The sequence below is a fragment of the Anabrus simplex genome, chromosome 1 (assembly GCF_040414725.1).
Source record: "Anabrus simplex isolate iqAnaSimp1 chromosome 1, ASM4041472v1, whole genome shotgun sequence".
Lineage (NCBI taxonomy): Eukaryota > Metazoa > Arthropoda > Insecta > Orthoptera > Tettigoniidae > Anabrus > Anabrus simplex.
The window spans coordinates 18551415-18577731 of NC_090265.1; the positions used below are offsets into that span (position 1 = coordinate 18551415).

Consider the following 26317-nt stretch of genomic DNA (forward strand, 5'->3'; position numbering starts at 1 on the left):
GAGGTGAGTTACATGTACCGCTTTTACTGCATATCAACCTTCCTGCCATTCGTAAATCTCTGGCAGTACGGTATCGGGAATCGAAGTCAGACTCCCGAGAACAGCAACTAATTGTGCTAACCATTACGCTGGCAGACATTATTAACTACAAAACACAGACATATAGCATGACTGATGCATGCTTGCAATGCGCGGGTTGGACATGAAGCTAGGCCTAGGCCTATTCACCTATTTGTGCGACGTCATCAGAGCTGCAGTAGACCTACGCTACGGAGGCGGGCATTTCTTAACTACGAAACACAGATGTACCGCAAGGATTCAACGTGGTTCCATTGTGTAGGTCTTACAGACCAAACTATTCACAAATTTGTGCGATGTCATCAGAGCTGCAATAAGACTTGTACCCGCTTCGAAGGGGAATCGTTGTTCTTCTCTGACGAATTACGTTGGGGGGTCTTATATGCGAAATTTATTTCTTTCATTTTCTTCATCTCGAAAAGCTAGGGGGGCGGGGTCTAATAGAGGAGTAAATATGGTAAACTGTACATATTATATGTAGGTCAATTTTCACAAACAATATTAAATTATTTCATAAATAGTAAGATGATAATCTATCATATCCTATGCTACAATTGTGCTGGAAGAAAATCCCAGTCCACTGTCTTTCATATTTACCAGAAATCTCGAGGTTAATACGTTACAGACATCAGAGCTGTGAAAATGATTGTTATCAACTTCTTAAGACTTCTCATTTCATCAACAGTATGGGAAAATTAAACACAAAATTTTCACAGGTTTGACACATAATAAATTACAATTTCATCCCATTTTCCTACTCTGATTTAGTGGACATTCTGATGGCGATAGTGCGGTGAGCTCATACAGCTTGGCCTTTACGTAGTGGTTTCTTCAAATGGTGGTAATTTGGTAATACCCTGGTCAGGAAGTCCAGCTGGAGAGTCTGAGCCTGAAATAAGGACACACAGCTTTAAGTACACTTCCATGGATCAAAACATATCATCAGTCATATACTTCTTAACGCAGAATATGTTTATGCAGAGGACACACAGACAGCCATCGTGGTCATAATTACGAGCGCAAGTCAATAAGTATCTGCAATTTTGCTCTAATTGTCATTGGATTGGATCTCACCAGCACATGGCTCCATTGTCTACATCTGTGGTAGGCAACATAAATATGGCCCCAACACTCTCTGTTAATACCAATATAATGGTCCGTTATTGGACATTCTTGGTTGCCTGTGTTTCGCCCCCATGTGCTAAGTTGGGCTCATCAGTTGGTACTTAGCACACCCACCAAGATGCATGGCTAGTGCATACTGTGGAGGCCACTGCATAGGCCACTAGAAGCCACCAGCAGTGCCTATGCACTATGAGAGACTTTGTCTCATTTCCACAAATCGATGCCTGCCTGGCCATTAGATAATACAGATGTTGATTCCCATAGGGAACATGAAATATTTGTCCTGATCCATGTGAACTATGAACAACAAAGGTGAAAGATTACAGTCTTATCTAACTCTTGTAAGGACCTTTAACCAACAACTCATTCTACCATCAATTCTCACTGCAGCCCAATTCTTAACATAAATGCCTTTGATTGATTTTAATAATACACTCCTAATCCCCCAGTACAACTAACATCTTTCTCCTTGGTACTTTGTCATATGCTTTTTCTAGATCTACGAAACATAAACATCACTGTCTATTCCTCTCGCAGTATTTTTCTAATTACCGCCACAAACTGAAAATCTCGTCTAAAACCACACTGCTTTTCATCCAACTTTTTCCCAACCACTGATCGCACCCTCCCTTCCAAGACGCCAGTTAACACTTTGGAACACTTACTGTTCCCTTGCTTATAGGTAGGTGCAATTACTGCTTCTGTCCAATCAGAAGGTATCTTACTAGCACTCCATGCTAATCTTATTACTCTCTGAAGTCATTTCATCCCTGCCTTCCCACTATATTTCACCATTTCAGGTCTAATTTCATCTATTCCTGCTGCTTTATGACAATGGAATTTACCATCCTTTCCACTTCATCAAGCGTAATTTCACCAACATCATTGTCCTCTTCCCCATGAGCTTGGTTGTTTGCGACGTCACCAGAAAGATTTCCTTTTTCACTGAGAAGATTTTCAAAATATTACTTCCATCCATCCATTGATTCTCTGGGGTCTATTATGAGTTCACGCGAATTACCCAAAACACTGAATTTCCTTTTTCCCTCCTTTCCTAAGATTCTTTATTATTGTCCAGAAAGGTTTAACTGCTGCTTGACCTAGCCTTTCCAGGAGATAACCAAAATATTACCAGGACTTCTTTTTGGATTCAATAACTATTTGTTTCACTCTGTTTCTTTCATCTACGTACAATTCTCTGTCTGCATCAGTCCTTGTTTTGGAGCCATTTCTCATACACCTTCTTTTTACATTTAGAAACTGCTCCCACTTCATCATTCCACCAAGATGTTTGCTTTTTTTCCATCTTTACACACAGTTGTTCCTAGGCATTCCCTTGCTGTTTCTACCACAGCATCCCTGTATGCCACCCGTTCCCTTTCTATATCCTGAATCTGCTTACTGTCCACTGCTTGGAACTTCTCACTAATCATATTCATATACTTCTAATTTCCTCGACCTGGAGATTTTATACCCTTATTCATCCGCAGAGAGAATTTACTTTCTCTATCCTAGGCCTAGAGATACTTAGTTCACTATAGATCAGATACTGGTCCGTATCATTGAAAAATCTCCGAAAAACCTGCACCTTCCTAACAGATTTCCCGAGTTCAACGTCCGTTAAGATTAGTCTATTAGGGATTTGGTGCCCCTACCCTCCCATGTGTAGATGTGAATAGCCTTATGCTTGAAGAATGTATTTGTAACTGCTAAACACATACCAGCACAGAATGTATTTGTAACTGCTAAACCCATACTAGCACAGTCCAGCAAACGCTTCCCATTCCTATTAGCTTCCATATCTTCCCTTTCGTATCCTTCAGCTCTATTTCCAACTCTCACATTGAACTATCCTATCCTTGCTGTTGACCCTGACTAGGATGTTACTCACTGCTTCATAAACCTTGCTACGCTTTTTTTTTTGCTAGGGGCTTTACGTCGCACCGACACAGATAGGTCTTATGGCGACGATGGGATAGGAAAGGCCTAGGAGTTGGAAGGAAGCGGCCTTGGCCTTAATTAAGGTACAGCCCCAACACTTGCCTGGTGTGAAAATGGGAAACCATGGAAAACCATCCTCAAGGCTGCCGACAGTGGGATCCAAACCCACTATCTCCCGGATGCAAGCTCACAACTGCGCACCCCTAACCGCATGGCCAATTTCCCCGGCTGAGAGATGATGATAAGGAAATGGTGAATAAGTTAAAAAGGAAGGAGATTTCAATCAAAAAGTAATGGAATCAACTAGAGGGAAGAATATTCTAGATGTGGTGCTGATAAAACCAAATTAACTCTGTAGAGAAACTGAAGTGGTAGATGGTATACGTGCTCATGAAGCTTGTTTTTGCCGTAGTTAAAAATAAATGTGATAGAAAGGTTATTAAAATTGGACTACTAGGCTATTCCATTTGGCTGATAAAGGCATGGGGGATTTTTTAAAAGCAATTATGGTCAGTGCAAAAAGGTGAATACTCGTAAAAATGTAAACAGCCTATGGGGTGTGTTTACAGCATCAGATAAGTACCTTTAAAGGTGTTAAGGACCTATTATATATTGTTTCAAAGGCAAACCAATCGCATTTGCACATCCAGGGATTTTTTTCAGCACAGACATACTGGATTCTGCGCTAGAGACAATTGGTGCAGGGAGGAAATGTACAGTTTGTATCAATCTTTGTATGTCATTTTAGATTTTTTTAAAATTTTTTATTTTTTTACATATTTGTATGATAAAACGGAATGTCAGATAAGCATGCGTTATTGTATAGTGCTTGCAAATTTACTAGTGTGATTTACAGGAAACATTATTATTATTATTATTAACTACTTAAGACAAGTACATATCGTGGAAATACTTTTACTAATAAGCCAATAATGGTATGAATGGCACAAGTGAAGGAGTGGTGAAAACGTGAATGTCTCCAGGGACAGATGAGAAATATTTTGATGTTTACACATGAAGAAATTGTTGTCTAAATCACAGAAAGCAAACATACAATTTTTGAAGGCACATAACCATTGGAGTTTGCACAGTGACAATAATTTGTGCAGGGGTGAAAGAGTTGCTCCAACAGAGGATTACTCCCATATTCAGGTGCCCTCAATGAAACACAAAATGCAAAATTGCATCACTAATCTCAATGATTTTGAAAAGGATGTTTTGCTTAAAACATTTTGTGTGTGTGTGTGTGTGTGTGTGCGTGTGCGTGTGCGTGTGTGTGTGTGTGTGTGTTATGTCAAAGGGAAATTACCTACACGAAAGCAGCTTACTTTGGAAAAGGAAAAAACAAAAATGTCTACTCAGGCTCAGTCTTCTATTATCTTCCTCTTCTTTCAATTTTATAATGCATAGGATCACTTTAGTCAATCCATTACCTAAGTCTCTTCGAAGAGACTGCCGGGCTGAGTGGCTCAGACGGTTGAGGCGCTGGCCTTCTGACCCCAACTTGGCAGGTTCGATCCTGGCTCAGTCCGGTGGTATTTGAAGGTGCTCAAATACGTCAGCCTTGGGTCGGTAGATTTACTGGCATGTAAAAGAACTTCTGCGGGACTAAATTCTGGCACCTCGGCGTCTCTGAAGACCGAAAAAGTAGTTAGTGGGACGTAAAGCAAATAGCATTATTATTATTATTATTATTATTATTATTATTATTATTATTATTCGGAGGGACTGTTCAGGCCTTGAGGTTCTCCCAGTACTTTTTCATGTGTTCCGATCTTCGTGCCCTTTCCTGTGTAGAATATTTGAGTTGTGAGCGTGAAGCAGATGTTTGTGTCCTGGATTTTTTGTTTGTTGGTGTCTCGTGATGAACGGCCAATTTCCTTCAGATCTTCTCTTATTTCTCTGATCCTCTTGTGGTTCTGTCAAGATTATACCGTGCAAGTTTTTTCAGAAGTTTCGAATCCTGCGTTCTCATTATGTGTCCAAACAATCCCAATCTCCTCTTACACACTGTATCTGTAAAGGGTTATAATTCTTTTTACGCGACTTTGTCGGGTACTATCCGCGACTGTCCAGCCCTTTGACATTTCTTGTTGATTGAGGTTTTACTAATTCTTCCTTTGATCTTCTGGAGTCTGTCGGGCTTTGATTGTTCGTTCAGGAGAAAGAGGGGTCTCTGCTGCATATGCTGCTTCCGGTTTTATAACTGTTTTTGCAGTCTTTTAGTTTTGTGTGTATGGATAAGATTTTTTTTTCTTTACATGTCTCTATGTACACAATGCTAAAATCAATTGGTTTACATACAAGAAGGCAAAGGATGGTCAGAAGTTTCTCATGAAATGCGCAGACATAGTTGCCACACAAATTGCATTCTCGAGGCCAGTACATAATTTGAGATTTTTAGGAGATGAACACCCCATATTTTACCACAGGTTGGACAGAACCACATGCAAAAATATATTTGGGAGCCAATTGTCAGAGAAGAGAGGTCCAAAAGTTCCTCCAGGGAAAGCAATCAGACTTACTGTGTACCATGCAAGTTTGGCAAAGACAGGTTTCATTAAAGAGAATAAGTGATTATTTCATTCACCAGCACACTTGCACAATTTACACTACCATTCCGAAATTAATTCAAAAAATTTTAAAGAGTTGGTTTCAATACAATTTCTGAATTACCTTGAAGAAGAATCTGTAATAATGGACAACGCAAGTTATCATTCTGTACATCACAGAAAAAACATATTCAGGACTGGAAAGAAATATTGAATTTCATGCCAGTGAAACAAAAACGCAATTTCTGCACGTTGCGACTTTTAAAAGAGCAGACAAAGTTTACAAACGGGGTAAAATAGCAGAAGAGACGGGCCATTATATCATCAGACTACCTCCCTACCAATGCCAGTACAATCCTATTGAAATGATGTGAGCAAAGATGAAAAATTAAGTTGTGGCGTGTCGACTGGCGGACTTCGAGAAATGATTGCATGATGCAACTGACAGACTACTGATGGAAGACTGGATTTCAACTTGTTTCACACACAGAACAACTGCAAGAAAGAGATTTCCGAAAGGAACTCATCAGAGATGAGATTATGCAGCCAGTTATTATAAATCTGAGAGATGACAGGGACAAGTTGGGTTTAAGTGATATCAGAAGCGAAGAGGGGAGAAGATAATGTAACAGTTCAAATCCTGTTACAAATATTTATTTGCATTATTATTATTATTATTATTATTATTATTATTATTATTGTTAATTGAACTGTGTAGATTATATCAGTTGAAGATCATGTCCACAGTTTTTCCCAGCAAGGTAAAATACCAGACCACCTGGCAGTCAAAAAACAGATCCGATGTAAGCCTTTTCAGGCGTTTGCTCTACTAACCAGCATTTCTTCTTAGGTCTGACACTAGACTCATCAGAGTGGGATGTATCAGACCCTACCCACTGACGCTGGGGTGTATGCACGTGAACTTATCAGAAGCCCTACATAAGAGGCAGAGTCTGACAGTTTGACATGCTCTATTGGTGGAAAAATATCTAATTCTCTTCTTGGGAACTTAGAATTTCCACCTGGCAGTCACCAAACGCAGCTATAGGATCATTTCAGATCGATCATGTTGCAATCAGTGTAAAAAGCAGGAAAGAGATCATGAATGTCAGAGTTCATAAAGGTTGGACTGTTGATTCTGACTATTTCGTCACACAAATAAAGACCAGATTACTGCCCAAACGAAAGATACCTTCTACTACAATTCAACCAAGGATTGATCCCCAATTCCTGTCAGAGAATAAAGAACGATTTGCAACTGACATCTTGAAAAAAGATATGAAAGGCAGCAACCAACTGAAGTCCACCATATGCGAAACGACCAATAACCTCAGACAACCTCAAAGGAAGAGACGACATAGATGGTGGAATACTGAAAGCGATCTTGCAGTTGATGAGCGCGCTGCAGCCTGGACAAAGTGGTACTCGACTAAACGAAAGGAAGACTGGGAAAACTTCAGAATGATGCGGAAACTGTCGAGTAAAACCATCAGACGTGTGAAAAGATCTTACGATCGGTCAAGACTGGAGAAGTTAGATGAAGAATTCAAAATGTACAACACCAGAAACTTTTATCGGGCCTTCAAAGAGGAACTCTCGGGTTATAAACCACAATATCTTCACTTAAGGAATACAGACGGGGAATTGGTCACCTGTAACCGCCGGAACGTGGAACTTTTGGCAAACTACTTTGAGCAGTTGCTTAATTGTGAAGAGCCCACGGAAAGATTACCTGTTGAAGATCCTCCAGAGATACACCTCCCATCTAACCCACCAACAATGCAGCAAGTTGCTAATGCCATCGGACATCTTAAGAACTGCAAAGCATCCGGGGAAGATGGCATCATTGTGGAAGCTCTAAAAGCAGGTGGAAATAAGATCACAGAGGCCATAAACCAGATTTTGATCGACTGCTGGGAGACTGGCAGGATCCCTGATGACTGGAAATCAGCTATCATACACCCTTTACATAAAAAAGGTGACCGCAGTGATGTCAACAACTACCGAGGGATATCTCTGCTGTCAGTAGCATACAAAGTGCTATCAAGGATTTTACTGGACAACGTGGAAAGCCAATGTGATTGAATGATTGGTGAATATCAAGGAGGATTTCGGCGGGCACGGTCCTGTACTGAGCAGATCTTCAACCTAAAAACCATTGGCCAACTAAAACAAGTAAGGAGTATGAACAACGCCGTGGTTTTCGTCGACTTTAAAAAAGCTTATGATTCCATCGACCGCCAGACACTCTTCTCCGTACTGCAAGAATGAGGTGTCGATTACAATAAACGCACCCTCATCCAACAGACTCTTACAGATACAACATCTAAGATGAAGTTCAGGGGAGAACTATCTCGGAGTTTCAAGATAAAAACTGGAGTACAACAGGGAGATGGCCTCTCACCCATTCTGTTTAATCTAGTGCTTGATAAAATCATCAAAAACTGAGAATGTACACTGAGGAATCTAGAAATCAAACCAGTTGCCATTGGAGCCGGGACCCGAAAGATTGAGATCAGGTGCCTAGCATTCGCAGATGACATTGCAATCCTAACCAACAACTCTAAGGATGCTGTCATTGCTATCGAAGCCCTGCACGAGATAGCAGTGAAGGCAGGATTACAAATATCGTACGACAAAACTAAGTACTTTGAGACTCGGCATCCCGGAAACCCCCCTTTGACGACCATACATGGAACGATTGGGAGAGTCAATCGCTTCCGATATCTCGGTGAATGGGTCCACCCCAATGGTAGAGACGGTACATCCATCCTAGAAAGATGTAACAAACTCAATGCAGCATACCAACTATCTCACAACCATTATAATAAGAGGTGCATTTTGAAAAATGCTAAGATCTGTCATTACAAAACAGTTGTCAGACCACAGTTTTTGTACGCCTCAGAGACCCTCCTGCTGAACAAAAAAGGCACCATGGATGATCTAGAGAAAGCCGAAAGATGTATCCTCAGGAAAATTCATGGACCAAGATTAGTCCCAGATGGAACCTACAGACTTAAATCGAGCTCTGAGCTGTATCGACAGTTCGAATCAGCCAATACCAGCACGCGATGTAGGAGGCTTAAGTTCTACGGACACCTACAATGAATGGACACCAACAGGCTTACCAGGCGTGGCTCATATAATCCAGTCAATAATCAATTGTTTTCTTTTAATGTCGAGCCCAAATGGACTTAAGGTTTTATAGGAGAGAAGTGCCAGCCGAGAAATCGTACAATGGGGTCATTGCACTGTGTTGCAATGCACACGGAAGTGAGAGACTTCTTCCCCACGTCATAGGGAAGTTCGATAAGCCACAATGTTTTAAGGGCGTCGGGCACTTTCCGTGCAAGTACAGGACATCTAAAATGCATTCAGTACAGTAATCCAATGAGTAAAGGACTTGCACAAGTGAGCCACCATAATTTGTCCTCATCTTTGAATGGTGCGTTTTTTCTTTCGATGCAAGAGGTTATGTTTGCCAGTGCATTATTTGAATAATGCTTAAATGCACCTTGTTGGATAATTTCATGAATAGTTTTTTTCAAGGCATTTGAAAGGTTTAAACTGCAAATCAAGGTGATTGCGTGCATTAATGCGTCTTAGCGTTTTAGAATACTTTGCAATGCGGCAAGGGTTCGCATTTCTGAATTACGAGAGAAGTACCATGACAGGAAATCGCACAAGTATTGAGTCACTGTACTGTGTTCTAATGCAGATGGAAGCGAGAGACTTTATCCCCACATCATAGGGAAGTTCGATAAACCATGTTGTTTTAAGGGCATCGGGTACTTTCCGTGCAAGTACAGGACATCTAAAATGCATTCAGTTCAGTAATCCAATGAATAAAGAACCTGCTCAGGGGAGCCAGCACGTATTTCTCCTCATCTCTGAATCATGCTTTTTTTCTTTCGTTGCGTGAGGTTATGTTTGTCAGTGAGTTTAAATCCAAGTAGGCTAAATACCGTATTGTGAATCTGAATACTGTAAATGCATCTTGTTGGATACATTTTGGATATCATTTTTTTTCCATGGCATTTCAAAGTTTTAAACTGTGAATCAAGTTTAACTGCATGCAGTACGGGTCTTTGAATATTTTATGATGCGGCAAGGGGTGTCATTTCCGAATTAAGAGTGTGCGGTTAATTCAAAATCATGTAATTTGAAGTCCGTTTTTTTGTCCCAATGACTTTGAATTAACGAGGTTTTAGTATATAATAAAATATATTGGTTGCCAAGAATTGTAGTCAAGTTGACAATTACCGGACTGCCCCTTTGTCAGTCTCAAGAAACAAGTGTCTTGAATAGCGAAATCCCATTTTAAACCGTACCTCCTCATACATTTCAAATGAACTGCTGCAATTTCACAGCGGAAGACCCACAGAGAGGCCGTCGGAATGAACTTTCTTCCCAGAATTGTCTCAACAAGATAATACAAATTATATGTTTCATTGTACATAACCTCTGATTGTGATACACTCCTCACATTTGAGGTTAAACAGTGTTCTCGGCAGTGTTTAAACATGGCCCGTTGAACATTGGTTTTAGTCAGTACGTTTACATGGGGACTGAGATCGATTTGAGTACACTTACCGTATTGAATACGATCCCCGTTCACATGTAGTGTTTGAGTATCGTATTGAATCCGCCAGGCAACATCGACGTATACGAACGATGCAGAATTGTAGTAAAATTGATATCACCTACATTTTTCGATCGATATAACTAATCGCGACGTGATTGATTGTAATGTTTATATTTTCCTGCTCACTGAAGTTGTGAAGTATAAAATCAAGGTTAAAAATTAAGGATGGATGTAAAAAAAGCTCTTCTGTGGATGACAATTTGTCATTTCTCGTGATCTTAATCAAGTTTCATGAAAAATGGGAAGAAGAGAGAAGGGCACGGGAAAGAGAATCAATGTTTTTCTTTCAGCAATTGCAAGTTCAGAATTGTGCTTACTTGCGATCAACGCTAAAAACTAAAGCACGAAGAAAGAAACGCTGTTGGGTTAAAGAGAGGAGTCATGAGTGGTGGGAACGCGTTGTGAAGTACCACTTCACAGAACAGGACTGGCTGGAAAATTTTAGGATGAGTTATGGAACATTTAAATATATATGTCAACGTCTTCAACCATACATTAAACCCAGTGAATTTTGTGTAAGGCAACCCATCTCTGTTGAAAAGAAAGTTGCCATTACCTTATACAAACTTGCATCTTGTGCAGAATATCGTGTGGTTGCAAATCAGTTTGGGATACACAAGTCAGTTGTACACAAATGTGTGTATGATGTATGTGAAGCATTATTCTTAGAATTCAAAGACGACTACCTATCTTTACCAAATGCAGTAGAAGCCCAGGAGATAACATTCGGTTTTGAAAATATCTGTGGTATTCCAAATGTAATTGGTGCCATAGATGGAACGCACATTCCAGTTTTACCCCCAACAGAAGGTTATCGTGACTTTGTTAATCGCAAGGGCTGGCCATCTTATAATATGATGGCAGTTGTTGATCATTTATACAGGTAAATATATTTACTGGCTTAGTGTATTTGTTATTAAGCAAACTGTAGGCTTAATGCCTTTATGTGCATGTTTCATTCTCAAAACAATCCTGCATTTTAATGTTTAAAAATGTTAAATAGTTTCATATGCACTGACCTAACAGCACCTTCTCTGCTACCTGCCAACATGCAGGAAGTAGTCATGATGCGTCTGTATTGAAAGATTCCAATTTGTACAAGCATGCAGATACACTTTTACCTCAAAGTAGTATTACGATTGAGGGAACAGAAATACCCTGTATGCTACTGGGCGACCCAGCATATCCATTGTTGCCTTGGTTAATGAAAGGATACAGGAGCAATGCAACCCCAGAAGAAGAATCCTTCAATGTTTATTTAAGTCGTGGTAGAGTCATCGCCAAAAATGCATTTGGCAGACTGAAAGCACGCTTCAGGTGCTTATCGAAGCAAGTAGACATGAATTATAAATTTGTTCCTAATGTTGTTAAGGCATGCTTAATATTGCATAATATAAAAGAAACTAGAAAAGACAGTTTTATTCATAAATGGCTTGAAACAGTAGAACAAGCAGAACTGGAGTTTCCTCAACCCCGTCGCATAGTTGCCAGGGACTATGACGATTTGAATGGATCACGAATTAGAGATGCTCTCAAAAATTATATGTCAATGTATCCACAGAGAAGATTCAGATTATTGTAATTTTTTTGCATTGAACAACCTGTTTTATTTATAATGTACAGTCTTTGACTGTTAGAACTTAATTTTTTTTCTATTGTGTGTGGTTGGCCTAATAGAAACAGCATTAGCATATATGTAACATATTCCTTGGAGTGTGAACATTATTATTTAAAGGAAATATTTTTTGGTAGAAATTCAGTATGATTTACCACACTTTTATAGCATGATAAGGATGCAATATGTTAGAAATCTTAACTGGAATACCTTGTAGAGGAGAGATGTGTTCACTGCAACAGCCAAGAACCCAACCCCTTCCCCAGAAATAATTTTGCTTTTATAACCTAATACAATTTATCACGCACCATAGTCCATCACCTAACTAGGTACCAGCATTTCCATTGGGTGAGACACAATGGGATATGTCACTCTCAGCAATGAAGTAAAATGAATTCCGTTATCAACCTGCGCACAAGAAATACACAGCTGCACAATAAATACACAAGCCCAATGGAGGTGTCACGTGGGACACTAGAGGCCTAGGCTTACGCCCCCAGACCCCCTTTTCTTGATCCAGATCAATGACCTAACCAATCCAGACCAATGGCTTTGTCACTAACCTACCCTAACCAATCCAGACCGATTCAAAAGTAGAACCAATGGAGATCTCACGCGAGATACTAGAGGCCTAAGGGCCGCAACCTGGGGGCTTGCTAAATTTACGTTTTTAAACTTTATTTTTAATCAAATCAATATTATCAAGGCCTAAATCAAATTCAGGAAGAGCAAATTGGTTTGGTAACAGGAAGCTTTGGTGTTGTGGAAGGCCACTGTTTTGCTAAATTTAGTTTTAAAAATGTATTTGTTGGTTATAGCGTACAAACAGCAACGTGCTATAAAAGTGTGGTAAATCATACTGAATTTCTATGCATATATTTTTTTTTTATGTACATTAGGTAATGACATGCTGTTTTAAAACCTATCTCAAAGAACCAGTAATTGACAGTTCATCTTCTCACGTGTTCCTTTAATCGACTTCTGCTGCACCAGTAATTGGCACTAGTATAACATGGTTCATAACTGTTGGTCATTCTGAATGTTAGTAAAATTAATGATTCATAAAATGGTTAATTTACAACCAAATAAATAAACAAAAAAAGCATAAAATAAGATCAGCAGATGTTCCAATATAATCAAATGTTATTTATAGCCTAACTAGCAATTTTAAACAAATCATGAGGTAGGCCTACCTGTAAACGAACAGTGAAACAAAATATGAGAACTAATACAGTGATAACTCTGTCTCCTTTGGGTTGTAGAAAAGAAAAGCACTCTCATCGGAATTAAACATACATGTCTGATCATTTGTGATGTGAAGGAGATTATTCTCAGTTGAATAGACCTTTACATGTGACATTTCCCTTTGAAGCAGTGAGATTTTGTGTTCTCTTAGTTCAGGGTGTGTTTTGAGAAAGGAAGAACACCACTTTCAGCCTGGCCAACCATTGGTAAAAGGGTTAGATCTCTTCAGTTCTTTAATCAGATGTTCTATACTGCCCTGGAAGTTGCTCTTTCGTGACCAGATACTGTAATCTGGCAGTTGACAACAACCCTTCACCATAACTACTTTTTCTTTAGCAGTTAGAATGATGGTTGATCTGATTCTGCATGCTCCTGGGCTCTTACCAGATGTTGTATAGATAAGTTTTGTTCAAGAAACATTGAATTATTTGGCTGCTGCTGTTACTGGCATGCCTGCTTTCACTTGTTCAACAGCCTGTGCCATTAGACTGGCTGAGAAATTAAGTTAAGGCTCCATGTCTGTAATTTCAAACAATGGTACTAATAGACATGATACTGTATAGGCTATTGGGCTTATGCCGTGTCAAGAAAATAAGGTGAATTTATTCACGTTTCACAGGGAACTGTGCTCTGTGTCATCAGAAGAAAATCTCGACTGTCCATGAGAAAGAATCTGAAGTCAGGTGCAGACAGTCGAGATTTTCTTCTGGCGACACAGAGCACAGTTCTCTGTGAAACATAAAGAATTTCACCTTATTTTCTTGACACGGCATAAGCTCGAAAGCCTATACAGTATCATGTCCATAAGTATGGGCCGTGAAAGCATCAATGGCAATGGTACTATTAATTGACAACTCTCTGAGCCAATCACTGACATGGTATCTAACACTGGAGAGAAATAACACTGAAATGTATTTTCATGTATAGATAAAATACAATTAAAAGGCATTTCTGTTCATAATTATGTCTATATCTTCTTTAAAAAGTCACGTCCCAGTGACTGATGGGGCATGTCAAAGACGAACACAGTAACATGAATGACCCATTAATTGACACCCCCCTCAAGAAGCTTACAGTGGTTTAGATGTTCAATTTTGATCATGGTATTCTTTACTTGTAACCTTCTGATGCACTAACAATTTTGAACTTCTCAGTGATTCATTGCGATTTTGTCACTAAAGCTATTTAATAGAAGTGCTTACCTTAACTTTTTCCTGTAGATGTACTGGTATGCAGAATACTGCTCTTGATGTACCTTCACTATGACAATTTTCCCTCCATTATAAACATTGAAATGAATACATACATCATTGCAGCTGACTTCAGAAAGAATGAAACTTGAAATTTCCCTTGAATTCAATGTGGCCAAGGAGACTCTATGCTTACTATAGCTCAAAATACTAAAAAATGTCAATTATTGGTACAGTGACAAAGACTGGTGTATATACCTCTTACTGGAGTATAATTTACGTTTAATTCTTTACTTCTGAAGAAAAATTGAAGATTAAAATGTATGGTCTAATTATAATAATATTTAATGAAGCCAATAGATAAATTACAATGGATTAAAATAGAAAGCATTGAATAAATTTCCTTTCAACCAATACCAGTACATTACTGTATTTTCAGAAAACATGAAATGTTCTCATACATTGTCAGATTTTGTGTTCTCACAGTCTGTTGCTTCCTTGTCATCATGAGGAGTTTGTGATGTGGAGGGGCCTGGATGATGGTCTGGAAAATGAAGTGGGCAGCCTGTTGTGAAACGAGAGGGTAGGGGTAGGGATAATGTGGTGGCATGGATGCAATTGAAGTTATTGCAGAGGTGAAAGCAGAAATAATAGTTTGGAGCTCTTCTGCTCTTCTTTTGCTAGCAGCTTCTTCTCTTTCTTCCTGCTTCTTGAAGAATTCATTCAAGAGTTCATGTTGCTTCTTTATGAACTCATCAATGTTACTTCCAGAGTCCTTTGCCTACCTTTCCAAAGGGCGGCGAGGCCTATCTTCACACATCTCATGTGATGGTGTTGATGACATGCTGCTTTCAGGAGAGTGAATTAATATATTCAACTCGTCTGGACTAACAGATGGATGTACCTCAACCTCCACAGCCTGGGGACACTCTTCTTGCAAGAGGCCTAAACTGTGATCTGCAGTGTCCGCAGAATCCAACCCCTCCAGAGAAGCACATGGATGGCACCCTAAAATTTCCTCCAGAATGTGAAAAAATTCACATTCCGTCCTGCCCGCACCACTTTTACTTCTATCTTTCAAACAGCTGTTATAAGCTGACTTCAAGCTTTTACACTTGTTTTTTATCTGTTCAGCATTTTTTGTAGTGTAGCCTCTCCTTTCCATTTCTTGCTGCACCAACTTATATATCTCAGTGTTCTTAAATCACTTACCATCAAAAAGTTTAAGGATTCCCTTTTCCTTGAAAATCTCCAGCATAACCTGGACTTCTTCAGTCGACCACACATTTCAGCTGATGGACATTTTTGAACGATGTTATTAAATAAAGATCAGAAGGGAATCATGATAATAAGGAGTACTTGAATGAAAATTCACTTTTTCTTCACTTTTAGCGCTCACGAAACTCTGAAAATCTGTTGGTCACTAACCTCTGCTTTTGACAACAACAACAACAACAACTATCACAAGTGCACGCGCCCTTTAAAAAAACAATTGTCAGTCGCAGGCACAGAATCGATTTGGACATAATTTTTGACCGAATAAACATGGAGTGAATGTAATAGACAAGAAATCGTCCACTTTCTACATTTGTCTATTACATTGAATCCAATCAATACGGAATATGAAACTTATAAATAATAATAAACCTGGAGTGTGCGCGCAGTTGTTTTCAATACGATCTCAGTACGATCGCGTTTACATGGAACTCAATCCGAACTGAGCCCCCGTTTACATGGCGTTTACAATAAGGGAAGTGTACTCAGATCGATCTGAATCCTGCATGTAAACGCAGTGAGTATCTAAGTGATAAATAACGTCTCTGCAATGCGGCATCCATACTTAGACAATGTTTAACCATAGACATCGTCTAAACACCGTTTCTGCAATCAGCCCATCATGTCCTGAATGCAAGCTTACAGCTCCACATAGTTTATGACACAGTGAAATGTAATGTCATCCTTTCTGACTGATGATACCGTGAGGGCCAGGAATTCCTTCCTGTTGAAACAGATTCTCAGAAGAGACGAGCACGATACTGGCAAATGGGAAACACAACCAAAGTTTTCTCAAATTTCATTTCACGATCAAGGTTGCATATTAGTAGAGTTTGGTAACCACTGCTCGCTGCACTGGGTCACACTGTGCAGGTCCTAGGATCTGTGCTTTTTGACAAAGTCACGTAAATTATTCACCTAAAAATATTTTTACTATAAATATAATTATTCATGAAAAATACTTAGAAGAGTAAAATGACTTGACAGGTATTTCAAATACCGTATTTACTCGTGTATTACACCTCCAACCCACCATTTTTCGAGAAGAAAAAAATGGAAAAATCTCACATACAACCCCTCCCCCCTCCAAATGTAATTTGTCAGAGCAAAACAATGATTCTGCTTCGAAGCGGGTACAAGCCGTACTGCAGCTCTGACGACGTCGCACAAATAGATGAATAGTTTTGTGTCTGACCCACACATTGCAAACACTGAGGGCATGTCTAAAAAAAGAGCTGCAGCATCTCGGAATGAGGAAATGAGTTTACTTTAGTTAAGAAATATTCACGGTAGTTGCTATTAATATAGCAGGCAAGATCATTAACAAAGTGATCGTTTAATATCTCATAACTTGGGCTAAAATAGGCATTTTTGGAGAGAAGTAAATTTAAAACATGATAAAAACAATCCAATCACAATGATTAATAATACGGTAATAATAATAATAATAATAATAATAATAATAATAATAATAATAATAATATAATAATATAATATAATAATAATATTGATTTTACGTCCCTGCTTTTAATGATTTTTGGAGATGCCAAACAAAACATGCTAAGCGTTAATTTAAAAATGCAGATAATCAACGAACGAAATTAAACATTATGATAATAAAACATGCATTATCGCCACACCTGTAGATATCCATAAACGCGGCAAAACCTCCTGTTATTTATTTTTTTCTTTCCGTCATGGAACTTCTGACACTATCCGGGCACTTGATAGCATACCTAACGTAAACAATGCAATCCCTCTTATCTCATTTACAGCTGTTTAGGTAAATCGTGATATGATAAATGGAAAGAACAAGCATGAAATATGCTTAAAAATAAGGGTCCGGCTTTCAACAGTTGCAGTTATTCAAAGAATGCTTCCAGTCACTACGTATTACATTCGGAAGTACAACTCGTAACATACGCTATTTATTAGCTGGTGCTTTGGCATGCTTTCTACAGCATGGCTTTATTCGAAAGGAGTGGCTTCTGCTACACATACACCAACTGGGAATATCAGAGACCATCTCTAGAAACCATTTGGGAATATATTCATACCGTTTGGACTCTATAGTCGGGAACAAAACTATTTTTAAAAGGTTCGAAAAAACGGGACTTTGAATGTTCTCGATTGTGGTGCATGACTGACGAGATAGCAATGAAAATGACGTCACTTGGAATGGTGACACACCGGTAGCAGGGAAGCTAGCGGAGCAAGACAATAATTCAAATCAAAGCAGTGATCAGGTTTATTCAGGTCTACTGTGTGGCAGGCCTACTGCTCAAGTGACAGAGACAAATGACTGACCATTAAGTTATTTTGTATCAACATTGCATATGATAATGCAATACCAAAATCTTCGTAGCAAGTTTTTACGACTTTATGTCTTCCTGACATCAACCTCATCAGAGGAATTAATGAGATAAAACGAATGATGTGATATGAGCTAACTAAAACTGACTATATGTAGTTTATATGTAGACTTAAAAGTCGTGTTTACCACTTATTGTCTTTTTACATTTAGAAATACTGCCTTCAAATGAAAATAGCTAGTATATCTCAAATACAATCAAAAGTTTGTTAAAGTATATTGTAGAATTTTTACATATACAATTTATAGCTCTTTACATTATAGAAATCATGTGTTCACTACACAAAATTTTAGATTATCACATATTGGAACCCACCCACCCCCCACCCCCTACTTTTTTGGCTGAAAAAGTGGAAGGAAAAAAAAAAGGATTTACTACTGAGTAAATATGGTATTTATCTCAACTGCTAGGATAAGAAACACTGCTTACACTGATTTATATACTGGTGCAGGCTTGCCTGGACAATGTCAGTTGATAAGCCTTGATCTTTTCCAGGATAACTTACTAGGGCATGAAATGTGTGACTGTTTCAACTACAGTTCAGATGAAATAACATGGGCTAGTGGGCTGTGTCATTTCGAAGACCTGCACAGTCTGGACCCAGTGAACGTATTCTTCTATCGTCTTGCGGCAAGTGACAGTTGCCAAACTCTATTGATCTGCAACCTCCGTAGCGTAACGGTTAGCATCATTCTGTGCTCCATAATATTCCAAGAAATGTAGACATACAACACTATGATCAAAATCGTGGAGGTCAGTCTTCTTTGCAAATGCTCCAAGTTCACCAGAGATAGGATTTAACTTATGCCCTGATCAATCAATCAATCAATCAATCAATCAATCAATCAATCAATCAATCAATCAATCAATCCTGATCTGCATTTAGGGCAGTTGCCCAGATGGCAGATTCCCTATCTGTTGTTTTCCTAGCCTTTTCTTAAATGATTTCAAAGAAACTGGAAATTTATTGAACATCTCCCTTGGTAAGTTATTCCAATCCCTAACTCCCCTTCCTACAAATGAATATTTGCCCCAATTTGTCCTCTTGAATTCCAACTTTATCTTCATATTGTGATCTTTCTTACTTTTAAAGATGCCACTCAAACTTATTTGTCTACTAATATCATTCCACGCCATCTCTCTGCTGACAGCTCAGAACTTACCAATATAAATGGTCTGTTATTGGACATTATAAATTTTCCAGCTAACTCATTCATGGTATGCACGGTATGCACTAGGCAGCGTCTTGGCAGGCGTGCTAGGTACCAACTGATGAGCCCAACCTAGCACACGAGGGCGAAACGCTGGCAACCAGGAATGAGTTAGCTGGAAAATTTATAATGTCCAATAACGGACCATTTATACTGGTATTATAAATTTACTCATTCGGGACAAATATTTCAGATTCCCTATGGGAATCTACATCTATATCACATACCACTTAGTCGAGCAGCTCGTCTTCTTTCTCCCAATTCTTCCCAGCCCAAACTTTGCAACATTTTTGTAACGCTACTCTTTTGTCAGAAATCACACCGCTAGTCTTGACACTTCTACCTACAGCCTTAGTTTTAGTCCTTTCCAAGGCTTTGGAGACTTCTTTTCTTCTTTACAGAATTTTAAATCATTGTACAATCTCTCTGTTCTAAGGAGAGATCATTTCATATGATTTCACTGAAGGCACCATTCAATAAAGAGCTACAGTTCCACTAAACAACAGAGAAATAAAGCAAAATATATCAGGTCTCTGTCAGCAATTTACTACACATGACCAACGACAACACTATTGCTACGAATTCCGCAGAAAGGTGGCTATAGCACTCTCGGTGAGGTAACAGAATGTGTCACTCTGTTTAGAGCAAGGAGTATCTATCACTGCTTCCATTTAGAGTGAACAGTTCTTATCCCTGCCATCAGTAATCACTAATCAAATGATTAACACTATCTCAGCATTTTGGAAAAAACAAAACACTATATGCACTGAGCATTTACTCACGGAATAGACTTTGTACAATGCACTTACAGGAGGACGGTCTGCCTGCTGCCTCCTCGTACACTGACGACCAAACACTACCGTGTTCTCGGCAACCACCTCTGGGCACGTCAACCTGCAGGCTGCACCCACAATACACCCGTTGGTCAGCTCCACTTCACGTCCAACAAAGCCTGTAACAGAAAACAAATGTAAAGGGCTGATGTTAATTGGTGCAAAAAAAAAAACCACATTGATAAATGGACGGTTCTGTGGATTGAAAAATTTTTGACAGACTGCATGCAAAGAGCAAAAAGTGGGAAGTAAACACTCCCACCTAGTTTCTATAACAATGGGAGTAGTGCAGCGTAGTACTATTGGGGCATTTATCAACGATGTACAGTATAACAGTCAGGATCTTCAGTCCATCAAAAACAATTTATGATGAAATGAAATTTAGAAAATATCTGAGAAAGAAAACATATAACAACAGATTATTCCTGAAAAAGAAACCATTTAACCCATTCACATTGTAGATGGTGGAGTCCGATTTAATTTCCCTGCCGGTAGTTTGAGCACACCTAACACAAAAGAAACTTACATAAAAGAAACATACGTAAAAAAGTACTGAAGATAATTGACTCACATTTTGCATTCATGGCATTGAAAGTTATGAATTACCCGTACTTCATTCCTCGAAGGACTACTGGATGTGGTACATTTTTTCATTTTTCAAAGAGCGGATCACCGTATTCTAAAAATGCAAGTTCGGACGGTGGATTGTACCCTGACCTTTCTCAGAAGCAAGTATTTCCGAGACACCTCTTTATCCATGAAATGGCTATATACTGTATAAGGATTATTATATTTGTTCTCCCATTTCCAACCACCACGAGTTATTTGTATCACAGGTCATGCACGTCAGGAAGGCTTGGCACGACACTTTCTTCAATGCTCTCCACACTCGAATAACTTCCACTGCCGCTATGACTGCCCTTACTCAAATTAATTTTCAGAGAAGTCATTGTTGCCAGAATCACTGTGTAAAACACTGTGTGCAAGTGCTTTCAAACTCTGTCATTACTCTTAGTTATTACCACACTCATGATGAATACCGAATAGCGACAAAAATACACTGTTGTTCAATAAATCCGATGCCACAAAAAATACATACTGCATTGTTTACCAACAGTACATGCCTAACAGTGTGTATTGCAACAACTTTTATAGCAAAGGGGGATCTAATATATGAAGTTAAGAGAGATACTGTGTCACTAAATGATGCAAATGGATTCATTAAAAACACAACTTGTTTCCTCTTTGAAATAACATCAGATTCTATCAGACCACACTTTCATTCTTTTATTTTTATGAATTAATATTGTTAAGATGTGTAAATAACTCCTAATTGTTGAAATGTCATAACAACTTACATTAACAATTAACTGTTTGTTACCTCCGTGACTACGTTTGGACTGAAGCCAGTTCCCTTGCTCTGATCGTAGTTGCTATGTAATGGGGCGAGAGGAATTCTAAAGACAATAACTCTGTTCCGTGGAGAGGAAGGGTTTCTTTGTCATCTCTTAATGTATTTTTTGTTTATTAGGAAGTAAATGCAAGCTCATGATTTTAATGAAATAAAACTGAATTAAAGAGTATGAAGTAAGACATTATTTTTAATGATAAATAACAACCTACTAAAACATGTCAAGTGGTGAGAGGGCTGCCTATAAACAAAGTATCCATCTAACCCACGTGAATGACTTACATTTGGACTCCAAGATGTTGTTGTCCCCGATCTTTAGAGCCTCTGAATGACTGTCCACTTCAAAAACATTGTTAGCTCCAATGATGAGAACCGGCGTGGAGGAAGGCGTCTCTCCAGGAGGGAGCCTGCAACGTGAACCATCACAGCAAGATAAAGGATATTTTAAAGGTTTGAACTTTCAAAAAAAGATTTTCATCTTCATTAAGAGAACAATACCGAGTCATTCTTACTAGTAACAACCACCCAACATAATAATATCACTTGTAAGAACTTTCCCTTCCTTTCTTGAAATCAGAAGTACCACAAGACAAGAGAAAATAACCTACAACACTTGCAATAGGTACCAAGCAGTTAGGGTCACATAGCCCTAAGATGGTTTTCTGTGGTTTCCCATTTTCGCACCAGGCAAATGCTTGGGGTCATGGCCCCTTCCTTCCCAATCCTACCCCTTACATGTACTGAGTGAGTCAGTCAAGCAGTTAGGTTTGTATAGCTGCGAGCTTGCATTCGGGAGATTGTAGGTTTGAATCCCACTGTCGGCAGCCCTGAAGATTTAGCACAGTTTCCCATTTTCAGACCATGCTGTATCTTAACTAAGGTCACGGCTGCATCCTTCCCCGTCCTAACCCTTTCCCATCCTTGTGTCACCTAAAACCTTACATGTGTTAGTGCGATGTTAAACCATTAGCAAAAAAAAATGTAATGATACAGATACAGGTTACAAACAGAGAGGCATTCCTTCAAGTGCCATATCTGGGTTCCCCAGATGTTGACGATCAACCTGGACAAAGCAAGCATTTCTTTAGCTAACCTGAAGAGTTGTTTGGTGGTGTTGCTGCAGTCCAGTCTTTGACGGTTAGGAGCCATGAAATCAGTGGTCTATGCATTCCTCGTGCTTTGTAATATCAGGTGTAGAAGCCTGTACTTTCTACCTCAAAGAACATAAGCTGTTTTCCTAGATTTGATGATATTTGCCAGCTCTTGCTCTACTCTAGATAACATTGACACTTCATTATTTGTTACAAAATGTGTCCAGGGTATTCTGAGCATTCTCCTGCGTAACCATATTTCAAAGAACTCTAATCTGTCCATGGAGGAAGCTTTAACAGTCCACGTGTCTACTCCATAAAGCAGTGTTGACCAGCTTTTGCCTAAGTTTGAGGCTTAGATCATCATCACAGTAAGAATAACTTTGATCTAGAAATCTCAATACTGCATCTGATCTCTTTTTCAGTGTCCAGATTGTCCGAAGTATGTGAACTGACTTATTTGTTCAATGTTTTAATTACCATGTTTAATGAAATGGATGCACCTTCACGTCTGCTTCTGCTAAATGGTACTGATGTTTAGACCCTAGCAGTCCATGAAGACCTGTCACATCTAATATTGTTTATGATGACTCCATTTACTTTCACACCTAGCTCAGTATGATGCAAGGCTTCTACGAATATGCATGATACTGAGCTAAGTGTGAAAGTAAATCGTGAGAGGCATTAATACAGGTAATCTACGCACAAAATTATTGGAAACATGAACAAAAAACCACATTTACAGAATATACAGTACAGCAAATTATTTATTTTATATATTTTATGTGATCAGGCCCAACAGATCGTGCACTGCTACAAGTCACCTCCTCCATCGTGTTCTATCCATCGCTGCCAACAGCCATCCATCTATGTCTATCGCTGACTGTTGTAGATACTCATGCAGGCTAACACTCTATCTCTTCATTCGTCTATCCATAGATCTCCTACCTGTGGAGATGAAATGCAGGAGATTCTGTGACCATCTGTGGTCTTCCACCCTAGCTACATGTCCAGACCACTGCAGTCCCTGCTGTGTTGACATCTTGGTACAGTTACTCCAGCTCATGATTGCATCTGATCCTCCATTCACCCATGTTTGCATACAATACTGGACCGAAGTTCTTTCGCAAAGTCCTGCTTTCGGATACTCCACAACAACAGGCTGGATCAGGGTATTGTACAGCCAAATCTTGAACTGTTTTGAGAGATTTGTGGAGTGGAGCATCATTGTTAAGCTGCAGAAAGGTAAGTTTATTGCCTGGATCCTGACAGAATTCACAAACTATCCCGTAGGACCGATCTCCCATGCGCAGTGACTGGAGCTGTGGAGCAAATTGACCTTGCCTTCGAGTCACAATGAGGTAATACATCTAAGCTTCGTTTATGAGGAAGCCGAATCTTCTGGTGACCATCTCCAGTTTTTAATTTCACAATGAAATCTGCTGTGGTCATTATGAGTCATGCTGACTGATGTTTTGAGAGAAAATGCATTGGTAGAGAAATTGTACCCAGAACAGGGTAAAAGAAAGAAAATTTGAGAGATTTTCTCCTCTGAACGTATTGAAAGAGTATTGCTTATAATGGAGATGTGTGCACTGACCAAGAATCGAACAAGTGCTTTCCATGCAGTGATGACTTTTAACACTTTGAAAATAGAATAGTCTGCTTGTACCATGCGTTTTTTTCTGTTTTATTTTACAATTTGCGTTACGCAGCATCGATACAGATACTCTTATGGCGACGATGGGATAGGAAAGGGCTAGAAGTGGGAAGGAAGCGGCCGTGGCCTTAATTAAGGTACAGCCACAGCATTTGCCTGGTGAGAAAATGAGAAACCATGGAAAACCATCTTCAAGACTCCCGACAGTGGGACTCGAACTCACTATCTTCCGGATGCAAGCTCACAGCTGCGCACCCCGAACTGCATGCCCAACTTGCCCGATATGCATATTTTAAAGTTTTAGGTTACTTTTATTAAGTGTATAAAGGTAACTATTACAGATACTGGCAATTTATTTGTGTAGTCACACAGATGAATGGTTAGTGATAAGGTTTGTTGTGGGAGAGATTAGTAACCTCGAGTTAAAACTGAATTAAGCAAAGTTTAATCAGACTAAAAGGAACACTTACTATTGAGAATGTAAATAAAAGAACAGCAATGAACAATTATTTTGTGATGAAATTCGAGGAAATTCTGTTATATTTTAGCATTCTGCAATATACAGTCCACTCTCTCACCAAAACATCTCTTCTGCTATATACAGCAGAGTTCTGCTAAGGTTGGCCATACTGCCCCCACATTTGTATTTATTCATTATTTTTCTTATTCCATCACATGTTGGAACTCGTCCCCTGGGAAACTCAACCCGACATTCCCTTGCTCTTACAGCTGATTTTCCTTTTTAGAATTAGCAACACATGAAAATACGGTGTTCAGTAGTCAGCTGATAAGCCATAACGAGAATCTATCACTTAAGAAGCAAAGAGGAAATAGGCGCGCGCGTATGATCATTACATCAGCTTCAACTGCTACCAGGCAAGCCAGGTTAGTATGTCACTGGCTTTGTAAGTTATAGTTGTGAGTCACTGGGAAGTCTCCACTCATCTTCCATCAGCAGGCTGTTGAAATCTATGCATAAGCTTGAGAATATCGCCCTGCATAACGTTAACAATTATTGCAGGCTGAATTTTAGAAGTTAACTCTCTGTAATGTTGCTCAGCATGGTCTGAGGTATGCGATATAAAAATATGTTTTCATCACTGAACTCTATCTCTGTCATTTAAGTACAAAAGTGCCCACAATGACTAAAATGGATGGTGGTGGAACAGACTGGGCATTTCTCTGTGTTGGGGAAAAAGTTACTGTGCTTAGGGTTTATCAGTGCATATATTTAATAAATGTACGTTCAGTGCCTGTTAATCCAACAGTCTATGTTATGCAGAAAGTGTCACACAGCTCTACCTGTGGACAAATTAGGAAATTAAGGACTATTTCTTTACAAGGTTGGGTGCCATGGCATATTTTAATGGAACAAGAAAATACTACATGGTAGATCAAAGTTCTCTCCGTGGATCAGTGGTGGCCTCCAGATCACAAGATCGCAGCTTCAAACCTGGCAGATAAATTTTGAAAGGCAGAAGAAAGTCCATTTGGCACTCCAAGTCGTACAATATCAGCATACACAAGATCTCTGGTAACAAGTCTTGTCCACTATTGAACGTAGAACGCGCTGCTGTCGCAGGGGGATACTAGATGCTTGTGGACCACTTAAATTTTCAACAAAATTTTGATTAGCCCATTTACACCCAGAACTTCTTTTTACTATTTTGATAATTTTTACAAATTTGACTACTTGGTTAAGAATAAACATAAATAACTCAAAATTACACAGTAATAAAGCTCTGTGTTCAAAATTTCAAAATTGCAAAAATGCAACACTGGGCAGATCCAGAACCTAAATGAAGTCCATGTAGAAAGTTACCGTTTAGACACAATCTACTATTAGTAAAGCTGACATTTTCAGTGAAATTGATAAAAAATGTCTGTGTGAAGATTTTTCCCACACAATTGTACCGGTTACGACCTGTACATGAGTATTTTTTAGTATAAATAACATTTAATTATCACGCGTGATGTTCTGAGCACGCCTGGTTTGTTTACTGTCAGCAGGGCAAGCAAGCGAGTGAAGGACAGCTGTGAGCCGTGACGTAGCCACAGGGGCTAGCTAGACCG

At 39.1% G+C, this 26317-nt stretch overlaps 1 protein-coding gene across 2 annotated transcripts in view; it reads right to left on the reverse strand.

Moving 5' to 3' along the window:
- Positions 1–564: 564 nt before the first annotated feature.
- Positions 565–26317, reverse strand: part of DCTN6-p27 (dynactin subunit 6) — a 59780-nt gene continuing 34027 nt past the window's right edge. For both annotated transcript variants that reach the window (XM_068225323.1, XM_067155639.2), the window contains exons 3-5: positions 21776–21900; positions 20059–20201; positions 565–967 (exon numbers count right to left, since the gene is read on the reverse strand). In XM_068225323.1, coding sequence (XP_068081424.1) covers positions 878–967; positions 20059–20201; positions 21776–21900 — 358 coding nt within the window. In that variant the 3' untranslated portion in view covers positions 565–877. The remainder of the gene's footprint in view (positions 968–20058; positions 20202–21775; positions 21901–26317) is intronic.